The sequence below is a fragment of the Nerophis lumbriciformis genome, linkage group LG28 (assembly GCF_033978685.3).
Source record: "Nerophis lumbriciformis linkage group LG28, RoL_Nlum_v2.1, whole genome shotgun sequence".
NCBI lineage: Eukaryota > Metazoa > Chordata > Actinopteri > Syngnathiformes > Syngnathidae > Nerophis > Nerophis lumbriciformis.
Genome location: NC_084575.2, coordinates 21503603 through 21524066, shown reverse-complemented (window position 1 = coordinate 21524066; position 20464 = coordinate 21503603). Strand labels below are relative to the sequence as shown.

At 41.2% G+C, this 20464-nt stretch overlaps 1 protein-coding gene across 2 annotated transcripts in view; it reads right to left on the bottom strand.

Annotated features, from left to right (window-relative positions):
• The window catches only part of arhgap46a (Rho GTPase activating protein 46a), an 84631-nt gene that overhangs the window by 27651 nt on the left and 36516 nt on the right, over positions 1-20464 (bottom strand). For both annotated transcript variants that reach the window (XM_061923858.2, XM_061923860.2), the window contains exon 2: positions 9561-10031. In XM_061923858.2, the coding sequence (XP_061779842.2) occupies positions 9561-10031 (471 nt within the window). The remainder of the gene's footprint in view (positions 1-9560; positions 10032-20464) is intronic.

Sequence of the window (20464 nt, the reverse complement as noted above, 5' to 3'; positions counted from 1 at the left end):
AAAAACGTAGCAAAAACATAAATCATGATTATAAACAGGCTCACGACATCATGTAGAAAAAGTTGAAAATGAGCTAACCACATCAGAAGCAGATATATTTTAAATGAACATAAAACAGCGGTACTTACATCCTCTAAAGTGGTGACAGATGATAGCTTGAAAGACTCCCGCTGTACACATATATACAATGTGTGACTCATTAAGAACATAAAGAAGTGAAGTTCTATCAAACCTATAAGACACCCCCTCGTTTCACCCCTCTGTTCCTGAAAGAGCAAAAAGGTGATTACTTCTACATGACTCACTGACAGACAGTCACATGCACGGAGGGCCAACTTGCATTGTTTTGGCTTTTTTACACTTTCGCTTCCTTACGCACATACGCACGCACGCACACAAAAACGCACATAATTCTTGTAGAAAACCCCCCCCCTCCGAACTCATTGTTTAATGTCACAAGACTTATGCCTTCTGATCTCTCTCTCTCTTTCTATGTCCACTACTTGCTGTACATATCCTACCAAGTCAGACCTACACTGTTTCAATATCCATTTCTCTGTTCTCAATTGTTGATGACTGATGATAACAACCAAACCTACCCCCCCCACACACTCCGAATTGTAAATAATGTAAATAATTCAATGTATACACCCTGATGATTATCTTGTGTGATGACTGTATTATGATGATAGTATATATGATAGAATATATCTGTATCATGAATCAATTTAAGTGGACCCCGACTTAAACAAGTTGAAAAACGTATTCGGGTGTTACCATTTAGTGGTCAATTGTACGGAATATGTACTTCACTGTGCAACCTACTAATAAAAGTCTCAATCAATCAAAAAAACAAGCTGCCAGCGAGTGCAGAAGCGACCTGGCAGTGGTTTTCAGTCTAAGACAGTTGAGTTTACCAATGTTGTTTTAGCGTTTTTGTGGCCAACAGTAACTTAGGTTTTTGCAAAAAAAAGACATTGTTGATCGACCAGCACACTGTCATCCTTACAATGCCCGGGGAGACGCAGTGCTTTTAGATGGGGAAGGGGACTACAGTGGCACCAGAGAGATATAAAAGTCGGGCAAAGTCTCCAAAATTCTCCACTAGATTGGTCGCTATTAGCTCTTTTGATAAAGAGTTCTGAATAGAGATGTCCGATAATGGCTTTTTTGCCGATATCCAATATTCCGATATTGTCCAACTCTTAATTACCGATTCCGATATCAACAGATACCGATATATACAGTCGTGGAATTAACACATTATTATGCCTAATTTTGTTGTGATGTCCCGCTGGATGCATTAAACAGGGGTAGGTCGTAGCGGGGGGGGGGGTGTATATTGTAGCGTTCCGGAAGAGTTACTGCTGCAAGGGGTTCTGGGTATTTGTTCTGTTGTGTTTATGTTGTGTTACGGTGCGGATGTTCTCCCGAAATATGTTTGTCATGCTTATTTGGTGTGGGTTCACAGTGTGGCGCATATTTGTAACAGTGTTAAAGTTGTTTACACGGCCACCCTCAGTGTGGCCTGCATGGCTGTTGACCAAGTATGAATTGCATTCACTTGTGTGTGTAAAAGCCATAGATATTGTGTGATTGGGCCGGCACGCAAATGCAGTGCCTTTAAGGCACGCCCCCAAAATTGTTGTCTAGATGGAAATCGGGAGAAATTCGGGAGAACGGTTGCCCCGGGAGATTGTCGGGAGGGGCACTGAAATTCGGGAGTCTCCCGGGAAAGTCGGCAGGGTTGGCAAGTATTACTGGGAGACGCAACTGCTCTGTACTTCTCCCTACGTCCGTGTACCACTCCGTACAGCGGCGTTTTAAAAAGTCATACATTTTACTTTTTGAAACTGATACCGATAATTTCCGATATTACATTTTAAAGCATTTATCGGCCGATAATATCGGCAGTCCGATATTATCTGACATCTCTAGTTCTGAAAGTTCTGAAATATACAGGGAGGAACATTTAAATCAACACAAAGTGGTGCCACGCAAACCCTAAAAGAAAATTTTGAAAATCAAGATTACATTTTCTACAATTGGGTGCATTTCTACACTATATTTTACTTTCAGATTTATTCTCATCTACCAACCTCTTTTGACTGTCTTTTTGACACTTATGTCACATATAATGTACCAAGTATTTGTTTATTTATTTGAGTTGATCATTTTCTAACATTATTGTCATTGAAAATGTAATGTAAAATTATATAACATGCATGCAAAGAACTCAGAAAAAGTTTCTCATTTGGCAACTGTAGCAATGCCCCCTCAGGTAATATAGGGCTTGAACGTGTGACGTGGAAACACAATGCATCACGGGCCTTACTGCAACGTAATAGTATCTTTACATTGGGTTGACTGCAAGACTGAAGGCATCAATACGGTTGTCATGATTGCTTCAGGAAGAGAAAAAAAAAAAGATCTGGTGAGATTTGTCTAATTTCCTAGCATAGAAGCAAAGCCAAGGAACTCGGATTAGTGAGTTAATAAAGAGACAATGAACAGCCTGGAACACAGCTGTGAGATGATCAAACATCACTTACCGCCATCACCTGGTACATGTTGGTATGTTGACGTTATTTTCACACTGATAAGTTTGAATTGAAGCCTGTTTTATTCTGTTGCACATATACCATTAGTAGGATGTAGGGTTGTACGGTATACCGGTACTAATAAAGTATAACTGTACTAATCAATTGAAATTGGTACTATACCACCTTTGAAAAGTACCGGTACCGTTCTTTCATTTGAATGCCGCTGTGCGGCGGTGACTACAGAGCCGAGGCGCATGATGTTGAGTGTGTCAAAACGCAAACACAAAGTGCATACAAGCAATAACATCTTGGAGAGGAACAATGGCAAAAAACTCAAAATTCTACTTGTTAAAGGGGAACATTATCACAATTTCAGAAGGGTTAAAACAATTAAAAATCAGTTCCCAGTGGCTTATTTTATTTTTCGAAGTTTTTTTTCAAAATTTTACCCATCACGCAATATCCCTAAAAAAAAGCTTCAAAGTGCCTGATTTTAACCATCGTTATATACACCCGTCCATTTTCCTGTGACGTCACATAGTGATGCCAACACAAACAAACATGGCGCATAGAACAGCAAGCTATAGCGACATTAGCTCGGATTAAGACTCGGATTTCAGCGGCTTAAGCGATTCAACAGATTACGCATGTATTGCAACGGATGGTTGTAGTGTGGAGGCAGGTAGCGAAAACGAAATTGAAGAAGAAACTGAAGCTATTGAGCCATATCGGTTTGAACCGTATGCAAGCGAAACCGACAAAAACGACACGACAGTCAGCGACACGGGAGAAAGCGAGGACGAATTCGGCGATCGCCTTCTAACCAACGATTGGTATGTGTTTGTTTGGCATTAAAGGAAACTAACAACTATGAACTAGGTTTACAGCATATGAAATACATTTGGCAACAACATGCACTTTGAGAGTGCAGACAGCCCAATTTTCATCAATTAATATATTCTGTAGACATACCCTCATCCGCGCTCTTTTCCTGAAAGCTGATCTGTCCAGTTTTGGAGTTGATGTCAGCAGGCCAGGGAAGCTAAGGTCGATATTCTTCTCTTGATCATCTTCGGTGGCATAAGGGACGGTGTGAGCCAAGACATCCAGGGGGTTTAGCTCACTCGTCTGCGGGAACAAACTGCCGCCATTGCTTGCCGTGCTACCGAGGGCCTTTGTCCCTGAATTGCTCACACACTCCGGCAGATTCAATGGGGGTCTGGCGGCAGATTTCTTTGACTTTATCGTTGGAAATGCATCTGCTTTGAGTGTCGCAGGATATCCACACATTCTTGCCATCTCTGTCGTAGCATAGCTTTCGTCGGTAAAGTGTGCGGAACAAACGTGCAATTTCTTGCCACTTTTGCATCTTTGGGCCACTGGTGCAACTTGAATCCGTCCCTGTTCGTGTTGTTACACCCTCCGACAACACACCGACGAGGCATGATGTCTCCAAGGTACGGAAAACAGTCGAAAAAAACGGAAAATAACAGAGCTGATTTGACTCGGTGTTTGAGAAAATGGCGGATTGCTTCCCGATGTGACGCCACGTTGTGACGTCATCGCTCCGAGAGCGAATATTAGAAAGGCGTTTAATTCGCCAAAATTCACCCATTTAGAGTTCGGAAATCGGTTAAAAAAATATATGGTCTTTTTTCTGCAACATCAAGGTATATATTGACGCTTACATAGGTCTGGTGATAATGTTCCCCTTTAACAATAAAGGTGACGCTTTAAACAGGGAGGCAGCGTGCTGCAAATACTGTTTTACACCTTTCCTGCTTGTCGGTGGGCTGTCACAAACAAATGATTGGAAAACACTAGGTGTGGTCAGCATTCACACTTTCCTCACTCAGGACTAAAGTCCACTTGTAGGCAGACCAAGACCCATATCTTAGGCATTCTGAACCCGTCTGTTTGGTCCTGGACTGCGTTCACACTTGACCAATGAACTGTACTAGGGACTACAGTATGTTTGAACTGGATCAAACTGTCAAATATGTTAACTGATCCAGCCCATTCCCCGACATTTAGCCCAATGAGTACTTCCAGTTCTAAATTTCGTGCCATCTCATGTGTGCTGGTATGACAATAAGTTAAACATATGTAAACACACAACCTTAAACAAGACAATTACAGATGGGTGTAAAATGTCACCATGATTGCCTGACAATACCATTAGAGAGCTCAATGAGAGGGCATATCCAATCCTTCACATTGACTTACTGCTAAGAAAGAGCTTCTATTTGACCCAGGGAACAGGCCTTTGTTCTTTATAGTGGTCCATTATACACTTATGACCAGCCTATAAGACAAAAGACAACTTATTGAAGCCCAACTAGAAAGGTCTGTGGAAGAAAGCCCACACACATGGTAGGTCTGCTCAAACTTGCGTGGCTAACTGTGTGCGGTGAAACACCCTACATATGGTTCATGGCAACAACAAATAGACACATATGCATTAAAAGGCGGGTGAAAATCAACACAAATGCTTTGCACTAGGTCAGGGGTCGGCAACCCAAAATGTTGAAAGAGCCATACTGGACCAAAAATACAAAACCAAATCGGTCTGGAGCCGCAAAAAATTAAAAGCCATATTACATACAGATAGTGTGTCATGAGATATAAATTGAATTAAGAGGACTTAAAGGAAACTAAATGAGCTCAAATATAGCTACAAATGAGGCATAATGATGCAATATGTACATATAGCTAGCCTAAATAGCATGTTAGCATCGATTAGCTTGCAGTCATGCAGTGACCAAATATGTCCGATTAGCACTCCACACAAGTCAATAACATCAACAAAACTCACCTTTGCGCATTCATGCACAACGTTAAAGGTTTGGTGGACAAAATGAGACAGAAAAAAAAAAGTGGCATAAAACACGTCCGAGAAAGTCGGAGAAAGTTATACATGTAAACAAACTACGGTGAGTTCAAGGACCACCAAAATTAGTAGGACAAAACGGCGCTCGCCAAATACTCGAATCAGTGAAGCATGTTTAATATAAACAGTGTGCTTTATAACAATTAGGGAGGTTTGTGTTATGTTTGTCCTCCTATAGAAACCATATTAAAACAAAAACTATATTTTTCCCCTTTCATCTTTTTCCATTTTTCATACATTTTTTAAAAAGCTCCAGAGAGCCACTAGGGCGGCGCTAAAGAGCCGCATGCGGCTCTAGAGCCGCGGGTTGCCGACCCCTGCACTAGGTATTCTTAAACACATCACAATTTTACATTATGGAAAGCGATCCGTTTGCATGTTTCCTTCAGCACTAACCACATGTGACTGGTATGTTTACCTGTAGAAACCACATGACTTTCCTGATGAGCTCCACAGGCTCAAAGTACTCCAGAATTCCCAGGACATGTGATAAGACTTAGCAAATGACAGATCAAGCCCTCAAACTTGCTGAGAAGAGATCACCAGTGTGTGAATGCTATGTAATAATATTTGTGAACAATTTGCAAAAGTGGAAATATACAAACAAAAAAACGATACTGTTGTAGCCTAATGAAAACTTTGTATTTTGACATTACGATTTTAATTTTAGGGGGGTTTTATGCATGTAAAAGTTACAAAAAAAACACTAAAAGTAAAAAAAAAATAAAGGATATAATCAAAATATTTATACATTCATCTTTGGAAGACATTTTATGGTGACATTTACTATGGCCTCTCTTGGACTTTGTGATGTTTAAAAAAAACTAAACAATAATGACAACAACACACTACATTTGAACATTTCATCACACCTCTGTCTTATATTATCATATTGGCATACTCTTTTGAAAAAAAAAATTAAACTGTCTTATCTATCATAAACAGATTTGTGCATAGCCAAAAACAAAAGGAAACTGGTGGAACAACTGGGATCTTTTATCTCCACAGAGAACAGTATTGTTTTTCCAAATGTGACCAAAAAGCCATTCAATCTCTACTAAGATCTCAGCAACAAAGCTAACAAAATTTTAACAAGCAGAGACATGAACTGTGGAAGATATAAAATAGAACATAATTTTAAAAGACAGCTCAATCTTACATCAAAGCCGTCCACAAAGGGTGGAACACTATGTAACAACCACAAACACAAACCATAGAGACCCTTTTTATATCATTTCAAATTTCTTCCTCACCCATTCATCGATGTCATCATCAATAAGGTCCAGCACTGACTGAAGGCAAGCATGCCTCAACGTTTGTTTTAGTCCATTTTGAGCCAGAAACGACTGTGCATTTTGACATGGTCTCTAATTAGGGCCCAAGATATATTAACTAGTGAGCACATGAGGTATGGTGAAGTATGGTATTAGGCTCCCGTGGGCAAGATAATCTTCCGCAGCACACAGCTGGCCATTGTTTTAGGAAGAGACATACCGGTAAATGGTTCTGAGAAAGGTTGAGTCACCGGGGCAGAGTAGGACCTAGTGGGGTGATTTAACGCTTGGTTTTTAAAGCTACTGCATTGTCACCACAGCGACCCTTCTCACTCTGTATTGAACTTTCCGAAGTTCAGGGCTGGGAGAATTTAATGCAGTTTCTGTTGAAACCATTGACAACCAGCACAAAGTTACTTTTATTTTTTGTGCTTTTGTCCAAACTCCGAATATGTTTTGTGTGACATTTTAGCATTCTGTCATGCGTTGGTGGGTCGAGAAGAAAGTTGTATTTTGGAGATCAGGAACTGTTTCCGCTCTGTGACAGTACGCTCTTGCGGCATATATAGCTACTATTTAATAGTAACATTCAAAAACAAAGTTATCTTGTACAAAATGTATTCCTTTTACTCTGCTTTTATGCTACTTGAATAGTACAATTATTAATACCTTTAAGTAGCTAGGTACATTGGGAATATTGGGACAGTCACATTCATTGCCAATGTTGATTTGAGTGGAAGGCATTTGGGAATGTTGGCTGCAGACTAGACTTGGAAAAGGCATTCGACCATGTCCCTCGGGAAGTCCTGTGGGGAGTGCTCAGAGAGTATGGGGTATAGGACTGTCTGATTGTGGCGGTCCGCTCCCTGTATGATCAGTGTCAGAGTTTGGTCTGCATTGCCGGCAGTAAGTGGGACACGTCTCCAGTGAGGGTTGGACTCCGCCAAGGCTGCCCTTTGTCACCGATTCTGTTCATAACTTTTATGGACAGAATTTCTAGGCACAGTCAAGGTGTTGAGGGGATCCGGTTTGGTGGCTGCAGGATTAGGTCTCTGCTTTTTGCAGATGATGTAGTCCTGATGGCTTCAGCTGGCCAGGATCTTCAGCTCTCTCTGGATCGGTTCGCAGCTGAGTGTGAAGCGACTGGGATGAGAATCAGCACCTCCAAGTCCGAGTCAATGGTTCTCGCCCGGAAAAGGGTGGAGTGCCATCTCCGGGTTGAGGAGGAGATCTTGCCCCAAGTGGAGGAGTTCAAGTACCTCGGAGTCTTGTTCACGAGTGAGGAAAGAGTGGATCGTGAGATCGACAGGCGGATCGGTGCGGCGTCTTCAGTAATGCGGACGCTGTATCGATCCGTTGTGGTGAAGAAGGAGCTGAGCAGTAAGGCAAAGCTCTCAATTTACCGGTCGATCTACGTTCCCATCCTCACCTATGGTCATGAGCTTTGGGTTATGACCGAAAGGACAAGATCACGGGTACAAGCGGCCGAAATGAGTTTCCTCCGCCGAGTGGCGGGGCTCTCCCTTAGAGATAGGGTGAGAAGCTCTGTCATCCGGGGGGAGCTCAAAGTAAAGCCGCTGCTCCTCCACATCGAGAGGAGCCAGATGAGGTGGTTCGGGCATCTGGTCAGGATGCCACCCGAACGCCTCCCTAGGGAGGTGTTTAGGGCACGTCCGACCGGTAGGAGGCCACGGGGAAGACCCAGGACACGTTGGGAAGACTATGTCTCCCGGCTGGCCTGGGAACGCCTCGGGATCCCCCGGGAAGACCTGGACGAAGTGGCTGGGGAGAGGGAAGTCTGGGCTTCCCTGCTTAGGCTGCTGCCCCCGCGACCCAACCTCGGATAAGCGGAAGAAAATGGATGGATGGATGGATGGGCTGCAGACTATCTGAATGAGTCTTTAAATATCAAAAAAATATGCACCAAAAGCAGACAAATCGTATCATTTTAATCTGTATCTTGAAGTTACATTTACGTAAACAGACACGGTTCTGTTTCTTTTTGAAGACATGTTCAATCAATTAATTAGTCACCCTGCAAATCCCAAATGACAGGAAGACCACAGGAGACACCTCCAAGAGCAGCAAGAAGATCTCGTAAGAGTCACTATGGCAAAGCCTGTGAAAATATAGCAGGGTTTGCTTTGTTTGTATGTAGCTGGAATGCAGCGTCTTAGTTTGTTATTAATCACAGGCAACACTCTCACATGCTTCTCGTGCAACCACACAGACGCTCAACCTTAACAGGCCTTACGGTCTTTGATGGCCTGGAGCCTAGATTTGTTTTAGGAAAATGAAATGAGCATTGGATCAGAGCAGCCCGGGGTGGTGGTGAGCACGCATAAGGACACTAAGATGGTTCCAGGGGCCGTTTGCCAGACGAAACAAAAGTGGCATGCGTGGAATTTGAGGGAGGAGATGGTGGTTTAGACGAGGCCACAACGTAAAGCATATGATGGGATTTTTAAATGACTTACTGTTTGGGGCCGCTATGCATCTAATAACCTTGCATAGAGGGGGTAATGTTGCACACTGCAACGTACAACAGGCCATTCTCGCCATTTGGTAGCAATTTACTAAAAGAGTTGAAATTGGTTCAAAGGCAGTAGAACAGAAAACATTGAACATATGGAACGGTCAGATAAGCAAAGCAAAATGGAAACAGTTTGAAGAGATAGATCCAACTGGTCTAAAAGTCTAAACGCTTTGAGTTCTTATTTCAGCAACATTTGGGAGCTATTAAGACACATTCTACATTCATGATCCCATTTCCCCTGGTAATTTGATCTACAAATGATACACCACAATTTCCCCTCCACTTACTGTTGAGGCTACTGTCTTTTCTAGGCTTACCTCTGTGGTTCTTGGTGTTCATTGCTGCATCCATCTGCCTGTGATCTGACATCCAGTGCTGGGTCTGGCTCTGGGTTTGATGCCACCTCAATGGTCTCATGACTATCTTGGTCGGGCAGAGATGTGCACTGTCCTTGGCTCCCTACGCTGCCGACACTCCCTGTGGTCCCATGGTGGTGCCGGTCTACACCCACAACCGCCCGCTTGCCCTCGCTGCAACGCTTCATGGCCTGAAGCTGGGAAAGGGGAACTATATCAGCTCCTTGCGGCTGATGCCAGACTGTGCGGCGCCCGGTGGAGTTGTAGTAATAGAAGCGGCCACTTTGAGGGTCAAACAGCTCCCACCACTGGTTACCGTCTGCCTGGCGGACAGGAGCGCCCAGAGGAGGATCCCAGCCGCATTCACCAGTGGTCAAGTTCACAAACATACGCTGACGGGAGCGTGGCTCCAGGATCTCCACCCAATCAGAGCTGGATGAAAACAAACAGGATGGAAAATACACGGTGTTATTCATTGCTGAAAACTTACAACAGCCATTATGCATGAGCAGTAAATCAACAAAGTACACCTTGTTTACATTCAAACAGTTTTGAGTCACAAGACTTGCAAACAATGGATGGGAGAATCTTTGACTGTTCTGAACTACTGTTATGCCGTAATGCATGTTTGTGTGGATGTATGCCTTAATTTTTTCAAGATCATCTACACCCATTCATCCATCCATTTTCTACCGCTTGTCCCTTTTGGGGTCACGGGGGTTGCTGGAGCCTATCGCAGCTGCATTCGGGCGGAAGGCGGGGTACAACCTTGGACAAGTCGCCACCTCATCGCAGGGCCAACACAGATAAACAAACATTCACACCAATTCTACACAATTATCAGAATTCTCAACCATAAATAAATGAGTTAACAGTTACTAATTTTACTCTTAGACTTGCATGTGCATCCGCATTGCCGGCAGTAAGTCGGACCCGTTTCCAGTGAGGGTTGGACTCCGCCAAGGCTGCCCTCTGTCACCGATTCTGTTCATAACCCTTATGGACCGAATTTCTAGACGCAGTCAGAGCGTTGAGGGTATCTGGTTTGGTGGCTGCAGGATTAGGTCTCTGCTATTTGCAGATGATGTGGTCCTGATGGCTTCATCTGGCCAAGATCTTCAGCTCTCACTGGATCGGTTCGCAGTCGAGTGTGAAGTGACTGGGATGGGAATCAGTACCTTCAAGTCCGAGTCCATGGTTCTCGCCCGGAAAAGGGTGGAGTGCCATCTCTGGGTTGGGGAAGAGATCTTTCCCCAAGTGGAGGAGTTCAAGTACCTCGGAGTCTTGTTCACGAGTGAGGGAAGAGTGGATCGTGAGATCGACAGGCGGATCGATGCGGCGTCTTCAGTAACGCGGACGCTGTATCGATCCGTTGTGGTGAAGAAGGAGCTGAGCCGGAAGGCAAAGCTCTCGATTTACCGGTCGATCTACGTTCCCATCCTCACCTATGGTCATGAGCTTTGGTTCATGACTGAAAGGACAAGATCACGGGTACAAGCGGCCGAAATGAGTTTCCTCCGCCGGGTGGAGGGGCTCTCCTTTAAGAGATAGGGTGAGAAACTCTGTCATCCGGGAGGAGCTCAAAGTAAAACCGCTGCTTCTTCACATCGAGAGGAGCCAGATGAGGTGGTTCGGGCATCGGGTCAGGATGCCCCCCGAACGCCTCCCTAGGGAGGTGTTTAGGGCACGTCCGACCGGTAGGAGGCCACGGGGAAGACCCAGGACACGTTGGGAAGACTATCTCTCCCGGCTGGCCTGGTAACGCCTCGGGATCTCCCGGGAGGAGCTGGACGAAGTGGCTGGGGAGAGGGAAGTCTGGGCTTCTCTGCTTAGGCTGCTGCTCCCGCGACCCGACCTCGGATAAGCGGAAGAAGATGGATGGATGGACTTGCATGTGGATAGAGATGTTTCTGGAAACATGATATATGCCTATCTCTTTGGACAACACTGAGCAGATTGTGTGTTTCCTGAATAAGGCGACAGGTGGACCCTCCCTGGGAGCCAACAGGCATGGAGTCAGCAGGGCACAAAGAGGAACCACCAACAGACAACAAAAAAACCACTGTGCTTCGTGACAATCGCAAAGTGACAACAGAAAGCTCAGCAGAATACACGCACACAACAACAAAATGAGAGAGTGGCGAGGCCCAAAAATGAAATATACTAAAAATACACAAGGGGACAAGCCAATTTCTAGAAAAGAAAAAAGGGCACAGATAAGCTAGACACAGTTACAGTACGATAATTAGAGCATGAACTGCTTTTCAGAGAAATTATAAGGCAGTAATCGTGTTTCAACTCAATGGTCCCAATGTAATCGATGTATGCGGTAAACACTAACAATGCCTTTAACAACATGACGATTAAAGAGGACGTGAAAGATAGCATGGCCAACGCTACCTTTAGTGTCCATCGAGTAGCCACATTTGTTCCCATGCTCCTGCCAAGTCCACGCTGCACGCACAGCAACCACAGAAAAGGAGCATGGTTCCACTCATTGCTACACAGTGTGAAAAAGACAGCTGTTTTATATTTGCAAAAGCCAGCTTGACTTCATTTCCTCTACCTGTTAATCAAGTAAATCAATCAAGTAAGCAATCAACTAAAACACTACACTTTATTTCATTTATATCTCATCTAGCCAACAAAAAACATTGATGTAAGAGTGTTCCGTCATACTGTCCAGCCATGTGTCCATGCGCTCTACGCTGGGTGGCCATCTGGTGCAATCCCTCACACCAAGCATGCAGCCCTGACCTTATGGGGCTCGGTGTGCACCGTGTTTTTACGCCGCCTTTCAACCAGAGCAGTAGGGAGAGGAAATTTGGGAAAATGACTAAAGTGTCTACACGTTTGTTGATGTAGCTGTGAGAGGATTCATTTCATCAACATATAGTGTTGAGTTGAGTTTGAGTTTATTTCGAACATGCATGTATACAACATGATTAGGGATGTCCAATAATCGGCCGATAAATGCGTTAAAATGTAATATCGGAAATTATCGGTATCGTTTTTTTTATTATATCGGTATCGTTTTTGTTTTTTTAATTAAATCAACATTAAAAACACAAGATACACTTACAATTAGTGCACCAACCCAAAAAACCTCCCTCCCCCATTTACACTCATTCACACAAAAGGGTTGTTTCATTCTGTTATTAATATTCTGGTTCCTACATTATATATCAATATATATCAATACAGTCTGCAAGGGATACAGTCCGTAAGCACACATGATTGTGCGTGCTGCTGGTCCACTAATAGTACTAACCTTTAACAGTTAATTTTACTCATTTTCATTAATTACTAGTTTCTATGTAAATGTTTTTAATGTATTTATCTTATTTTATTAATTCTTTTAAAAAAGTACCTTATCTTCACCATACCTGGTTGTCCAAATTAGGCATAATAATGTATTAATTCCACGACTGCATATATCGGTTGATATCGATATCGGTTGATATCGGTAACAGTAATTAGAGAGTTGGACAATATCTGAATATCGCATATGCAAAAGTGCAATATATTTATCTGTGCAGTAATCTATTTATTTATATCTGCACCTTATTGCTCTTTTATCCTGCACTACAACGAGCTAATGCAACAAAATTTCGTTCATATCTGTACTGTAAAGTTCAAATTTGAATGACAATAAAAGGAAGTCTAAGTCTAAGTATGGAGCACCGTTTTTAGCATTTAGACAGGAATGCCGCTTCCAATGAATCTTGGGGTCCAAAAAAGGTTGCAAATATATTCTGAAACTTGATGTGCAACACTTAAGACAGGAAACCTTGCAAATAATGGAGCTCTGGAACAAGAGGACAGAGCATCAACACCGCCCACACACACAGTAAGGAACCTTTACTACTTCCGCCCTCCGAAAGAAGCATTCAAATACCTAGAATATGATCTCTCTTAATGCAGTATTCCCATGTGTGCTGAAGTCCATGTTTATATCCAAGTCCAAATAAGCCAGAGAAAGTTGAGGCCTCATACTGTGCCCTTTGTTGTCTCCTAAAATGTCACACTGTGATGACACGGAGGAAACGGCACAAGATTCCACATGCTAAACGGCGTCCAAAACACCCCAACAGGAAGTCAGTCTTCGAGGGTCAACTGTTGAGGGCATGGCTGACTGTTTCCTTTGCACATGGTGTCGTGGTTGCATAAGGACCGTTCCCTCTGGATAAATAAGCACCAGTTAGAGCCGAGTGTGAACCTGTTGGGCTTTGTTGACATGACTAGATAAGCCGGAAGACAGTCCGGAGTTCAGGTCCTGAAATTCCTGAACATCTCTTTAGGGAGTATTCAACATAAGAGAACTCCATTACATGGATTATATAAAACTAGCGGACTGGGGCGCTGCAGGATTTGCCTGTCAACACATAATAAGTAAATATGCAATCAAAATGTAATTGCCCAGAATAGACAGTCTAATATAAAAAGAGACTCAGCAGAGCAGCACTTATTGTTATTCATTCCTGATGAGGTTTTTGTAATACCCTGCAAATTAGTCATTTTTTGCTGACTGAAAGGAGAGTAAGGCATACAAGTAGAGAGAGTAGAACTCCAGCGTACCGTGGCAGCTCGCCTTATCCTGCAAATGTTCATAAATGGTTTGGAATGCAGTCTGCACCAGGTCAGCGAATCTCCAGCAGAAATGCTTTCTATTGATCTAAAATAACTCCTTGCACATGCAGCTATTCGACTGGCAGTCTAGCTCCAGTGCTATAATAAATTAAAAGTTTCTAATGGCTATTGTTTGTGTGTTAAATAATATATTTAAAGGGGAACATTATCACCAGACCTATGTAAGCGTCAATATATACCTTGATGTTGCAGAAAAAAGACCATATATTTTTTTAACCGATTTCCGAACTCTAAACGGGTGAATTTTGGCGAATTAAACGCCTTTCTATTATTCGCTCTCGGAGCGATGACGTCACGTTGTGACGTCACACCGGGAAGCAATCCGCCATTTTCTCAAACACATTACAAACACCAAGTCAAATCAGATCTGGTTTTTTCCGTTTTTTCGACTGTTTTCCGTACCTTGGAGACATCATGCCTTGTCGGTGTGTTGTCGGAGGGTGTAACAACACGAACAGGGACGGATTCAAGTTGCACCAGTGGCCCAAAGATGCGAAAGTGGCATGAAATTGGACGAAATTTGTTCAAAATACGAGGCTGTGGGGAAAGCCGAAAAAATGGTCAGTCGTTTGTTCCGCACACTTTACCGACGAAAGCTATGCTACGACAGAGATGGCAAGAATGTGTGGATATCCTGCGACACTCAAAGCAGATGCTGACATCAACTCCAAAACTGGACATATCAGCTTTCAGGAAAAGAGAGCGGATGAGGGTATGTCTACAGAATATATTAATTGATGAAAACTTTATTCATTACTCGCGGTTTTATGTAAATTATTATACATAAACTGTGTTTACCAATAATTTAGCTTAAAAACATTTATTTTTTTCAATCATTCGAGTACATTCGGGTAGTCTTGTGTAATGCAGTATTTTGTGTCTATTTAGGTATGGTTAACCTGAGTGCTGAAATCGTGGAAAAATATATGTTCTTAGCGCGCCTGAAATGGGCTGTCTGCACTCTCAAAGTGCATGTTGTTGCCAAATGTATTTCATATGCTGTAAACCTAGTTCATAGTTGTTAGTTTCCTTTAATGCCAAACAAACACATACCAATCGTTGGTTAGAAGGCAATCGCCGCATTCGTCCTCGCTTTCTCCCGTGTCGCTGGCTGTCGTGTCGTTTTCGTCGGTTTCGCTTGCATACGGTTCAAACCGATATGGCTCAATAGCTTCAGTTTCTTCTTCAATTTCTTTTTCGCTACCTGCCTCCACACTACAACCATCCATTTCAATACATGCGTAATCTGTTGAATCGCTTAAGCCGCTGAAATCCGAGTCTGAATCCGAGATAATGTCGCTATACCTTGCTGTTCTATGCGCCATGTTTGTTTGTATTGGCATCACTGTGTGACGTCACAGGAAAATGGACGGGTGTATATAACGATGGTTAAAATCAGGCACTTTGAAGCTTTTTTTAGGGATATTGTGTGATGGGTAAATTTTTTTTAAAAACTTCGAAAAATAAAATAAGCCACTGGGAACTGATTTTTAATGGTTTTAACCCTTCTGAAATTTTGATAATGTTCCCCTTTGAAGGCATTCTTATTTTCGTGAGAGCAATTCCCCAACCTTCGAAGGAAAAGGGAAGGCAATTTAACTCACTATTACACAATCAAACGATTGAATTATAATTATTATAAATGATTAATTCCTCATTTTCCTAAGGCGAGAGGAGATGGAGCCTGTGTTCAACTCAGCGTTGCTGTTGTACGCAGGTCCTCTGTCTTTATGGGTCAAGGAGAAGCTTGTGCTTACTATGGTCACTCATTATTTCACAGCAACCAAAAATACACCGTAAAAAATTGCTCTGCAAAGCCTGTCCTGCAGGCATAAACAAATAAACTCAGCCATTAAAGTGACAATATTTACACACGCTACCATTTGTAACCCTCTTGCTACACTAAGTATGATGGGCCAGAGTTCTCTAGTGAAGGAGAAATATATACGGCCATGGTCAAAAGTTTACATACACTTGTAAAGAACAATGTCACAGCTGTCTTGAGTTTCCAATAATTTCTACAACTCTTATTTTTTTTTGTGATAAAGCAGCGGTCTCCAACCTTTTTGAAACCAAGAGCTACTTCTTGGGTACTGATTAATGCGAAGGGCTACCAGTTTGATACACACTTAAATAAATTGCCAGAAATAGCCAATTTGCTCAATTTACCTTTAACTTATTATTAATAATTAATGATATTTATCTTTGTGGAAACACTGATCATCTTAATGATTTCTCACAATAAATATATATAGAAACAGATAAATATCAATATGCAACACTTTATTTTTATATTTTCTCTAAGTGCACATTTTTCAAATTGAACATTTTCAAATGATCACTTCCAAGACAGTCTTGTGAAATCACAATATCCCATTTTAACTAGCTAGCCACTAACATTTTTATAAAAGAGGAGAAAACACGAAAAAAATTAAAATTAAATTATGAAACATAGTTTATCTTCAATTTCGACTTTAAAATTCAAAATTCAAACGAAAAAATGAAGAGAAAAACTAGCTAATTCAAATCTTTTTGAAAAAATTAAAAAAATAATTTATGGAACATCATTAGTCATTTTTCCTGATTAAGATTAATTTTAGAATTTTGATGACATGTTTTAAATAGGTTAAAATCCAATCTGCACTTTGTTAGAATATATAACAAATTGGACCAAGTTATATTTCTAACAAAGACAAATCATTATTTCTTCTAGATTTTCCAGAACAAAAATTTTAAAAGAAATTCAAAAGACTTTGAAATAAGATTTAAATTTGATTCTACAGATTTTCTAGATTTGCCAGAATAATTTTTTTGAATTTTAATCATAATAAGTTTGAAGAAATATTTCACAAATATTCTTCGTCGAAAAAACAGAAGCTAAATTATCAGGAAAGAAGAGGAAGGAATTTAAAAGGTAAAAAGGTATATGTATTTAAAAATCCTAAAATCATTTTTAAGGTTGTATTTTTTCCCTAAAATTGTCTTTCTGAAAGTTATAAGAAGAAATGAATTTATTTAAACAAGTGAAGACCAAGTCTTTAAAATATGTTCTTGGATTTTCAAATTCTATTTGAGTTTTGTCTCTCTTAGAATTAAAAATGTCAAGCAAAGCGAGACCAGCTTGCTAGTAAATAAATACAATTTAAAAAATAGAGGCAGCTCACTGGTAAGTGCTGCTATTTGAGCTATTTTTAGAACATGCCAGCGGGCTACTCATCTGGTCCTTACGGGCTACCTGGTGCCCGCGGGCACCGCGTTGGTGACCCCTGCCGTAGATGCATTGGTGTGTTAGCAGGTTAATCTTAAATTGGGTCCGGGATGCAATAGGGAGCCAGTGGATTGAATTGAGAATGTGTGATGTGATCACGCTTGCGCACTCTCGTCAGTTTGTTCACAACTTTATCATCACAGCCTTAAAGTGCTGGCACCTTTGGGAGCATGTTTAAAGACTTGTCTGATTTAAATTTTCTTTGAATTTATTATGGGTCTACTAAAAATGTGACCAAATCTGCTGGGTCAAAAGTATACATAAAGTAATGTTAATATTTGGTTTCTTGTCCTTTGGCAAGTTTCACTGCAATAAGGCGCTTTTGGTAGCCATCCACTAAATGACAAAATTGGTGCAGTTCACCTAAATTTGTCGGTTTTCTGACATGGACTTGTTTCTTCAGCATTGTCCAGGACTTTGGGAAGGCCATTCTAAAACCTTAATTCTAGCCTGATTTAGCCATTCCTTTACCACTTTTGACGTGTGTTTGGGGTCACTGTCCAGTTGGAACACCCAACTGCGCCCAAGACCCAACCTCCAAGCTGATGATTTTTCCTGAAGAATTTGGAGGTAATTCTCTTTTTTCATTGTCCCATTTATTCTCTGTAAAGCACCAGTTCCACCTTTTCTCCTCCAAACATATTGCTGGGTATTGTGGCCAAACAGCTCATTTTTTTGTTTCATCTGACATCACATGGACAAAGATAAGACCTCCTGGAGGAAAGTTCTGTGGTCAGATGAAACAAAAATTGAACTGTTTGGCCACAATACCCAGCAATGTGTTTCGAGGAGAAATGGTGAGGCCTTTTTGCTACTTTTCAGTAGACCCATAATAAATTCATAAAAGAACCAAACTTCATGAATGTTTTTGTGATCAACAAGTATGTGCTCCAATCACTCTATCACAAAAAAATAAGAGTTTTAGAAATTATTGGAAACTCAAGACAGCCATTGTTCTTTACAAGTGTATGTAAACTTTTGACCAAGACTGTATATATATTAGGGCTGCAACTAACGATTAATTTGATAATCGATTCATCTGTCGATTATTACTTCGATTAATCGATTAATAATCGGATAAAAGAGACAAACTACATTTCTATCCTTTCCAGTATTTTATTGAAAAAAAACAGCATACTGGCACCATGTTCTGGACATTGGGGATGCAGCATACTCCAATAATAACACAGATCAGAACTGAATCAGATATTGTACACGTTTCTATTATGAATAATACAAGATTCATTTTAGGCTGCCTCTGAATAATAGCATGAAATATTCCAGCACCTTCATAACATTTAGTTATACTAAAGCATCACTCAAATCTAAATATATTTATATAGCTTTATCGGGCCCGGCTACATTGATCCATTATGAAACGAAATTGAGATATTTCTGTCCGTTACGTTTATTTCGAAATTGGTAACCGTGCGTTTTCTCTCTCAAAACGGAGTCAAATGTGCCGGAGACACATTACCAGCCCCGCGTTGCAACAAAGGCATAACGTTACTCACAAAAAAGCTGAACTCATGAATGCCTGTTGCCACTATGGACTTAAAAAGTTACGTACTGTGAGTTCTTCCCTTCATCCATGGCTCCAACATGTTTCCTTTTCAGGTGCTCCTGAAGCAACGTTGTACTTCCGTGCCATCTTCTTTGAAGTCTTTAAAGTAAGGTGTTCCCACACTTTTTGACGACTTAGGTCGTACACTTTTCTCCTTTGAAGCAATAACCTCAAGATGTTTTTCCACTGAACTATCGGTACTGTTTTCCTGCGCCATTTTTCGAATGTTTCCAACAAAGGAGACGGCGTCGTCACGTGAGGTGCACATGACACATCATTGGCTAGCTTACCTCCACCTCATGGGACGTAGCCTCAGCGCCGCCCTGGCGCTCTTTTCTACTGTTTATGTACTTATTTTGATTATTGTTTCTCAGCTGTTTGTAAATGTTGCAGTTTATAAATAAAGGTTTATTAAAAAAATAAAAAATAAATAAAAAAAAGAAGCCTCCGCGCATGCGCATAGCATAGTTCCAACGAATCGATGACTAAATTAATCGCCAACTATTTTTATAATCGATTAGTTGTTGCAGCCCTAATATATATATATATATATATATATATATATATATATATATATATATATATATATATATATATATATATATATATATCCATTATCCACAACTTACCTTGAGTCCAAAAATAACTAGAAATGCGTTCAGTTTCCCTCCATGTGAGGGAAACAACAGAATATAGCTCATGGAATCTGCCCCATTGTTCCAAGTCAATGCCAAAATGTAACTGGCACTTTTCCCAGCAGCAGTAAACAGAGGCCTGGACAATACATTAACTTGAAACTAGCCAACATGCGGCCTTGTGTCCTTGTCCAGTGCTGAAAGTTGGATGATTCAATCGAAATGATAACCAAACAGAGACTGTCTATTTTTTTTTTTGACGAAGGTAAAGCAGCAGTAATCAGAGAACTTAAATTTGTATTGACTAAAACATGAACAAGGTTTGACGCAAAACTAAAAAGCTAATAAACTATACTAAACTGAAAAGGTCTGAGACACACCATTTTAGGAAGTAGAATGTTCCCGAGCCCACTGAAAGACAAATGAGGTCGATTACCACATGAAGTTGTTCATAAAACTGTTAAAGTGAGACGGAAAATAAAACCCTGTTAGGCTCCCATTACTATTTAGCTTTTCCGTAAAGTAACCTTTAACCTTTCCAACAACAGACTACTCTGGGCTGTCTCTTGTGGGTGCATTCTCACACAGGGGTAGCCATTCATCTAAGAAACCTTAGCTGGTTGTTCTGCAAGCACATCAATAGGTGCCAAGGCCCACCCCCTGCGTGGTATATTTACAGACCTGATTTTCCTCTTTAGAGACTCAGGACCATACTTTCTCCTTAGATACTATTCCTAAAATAAGTAAT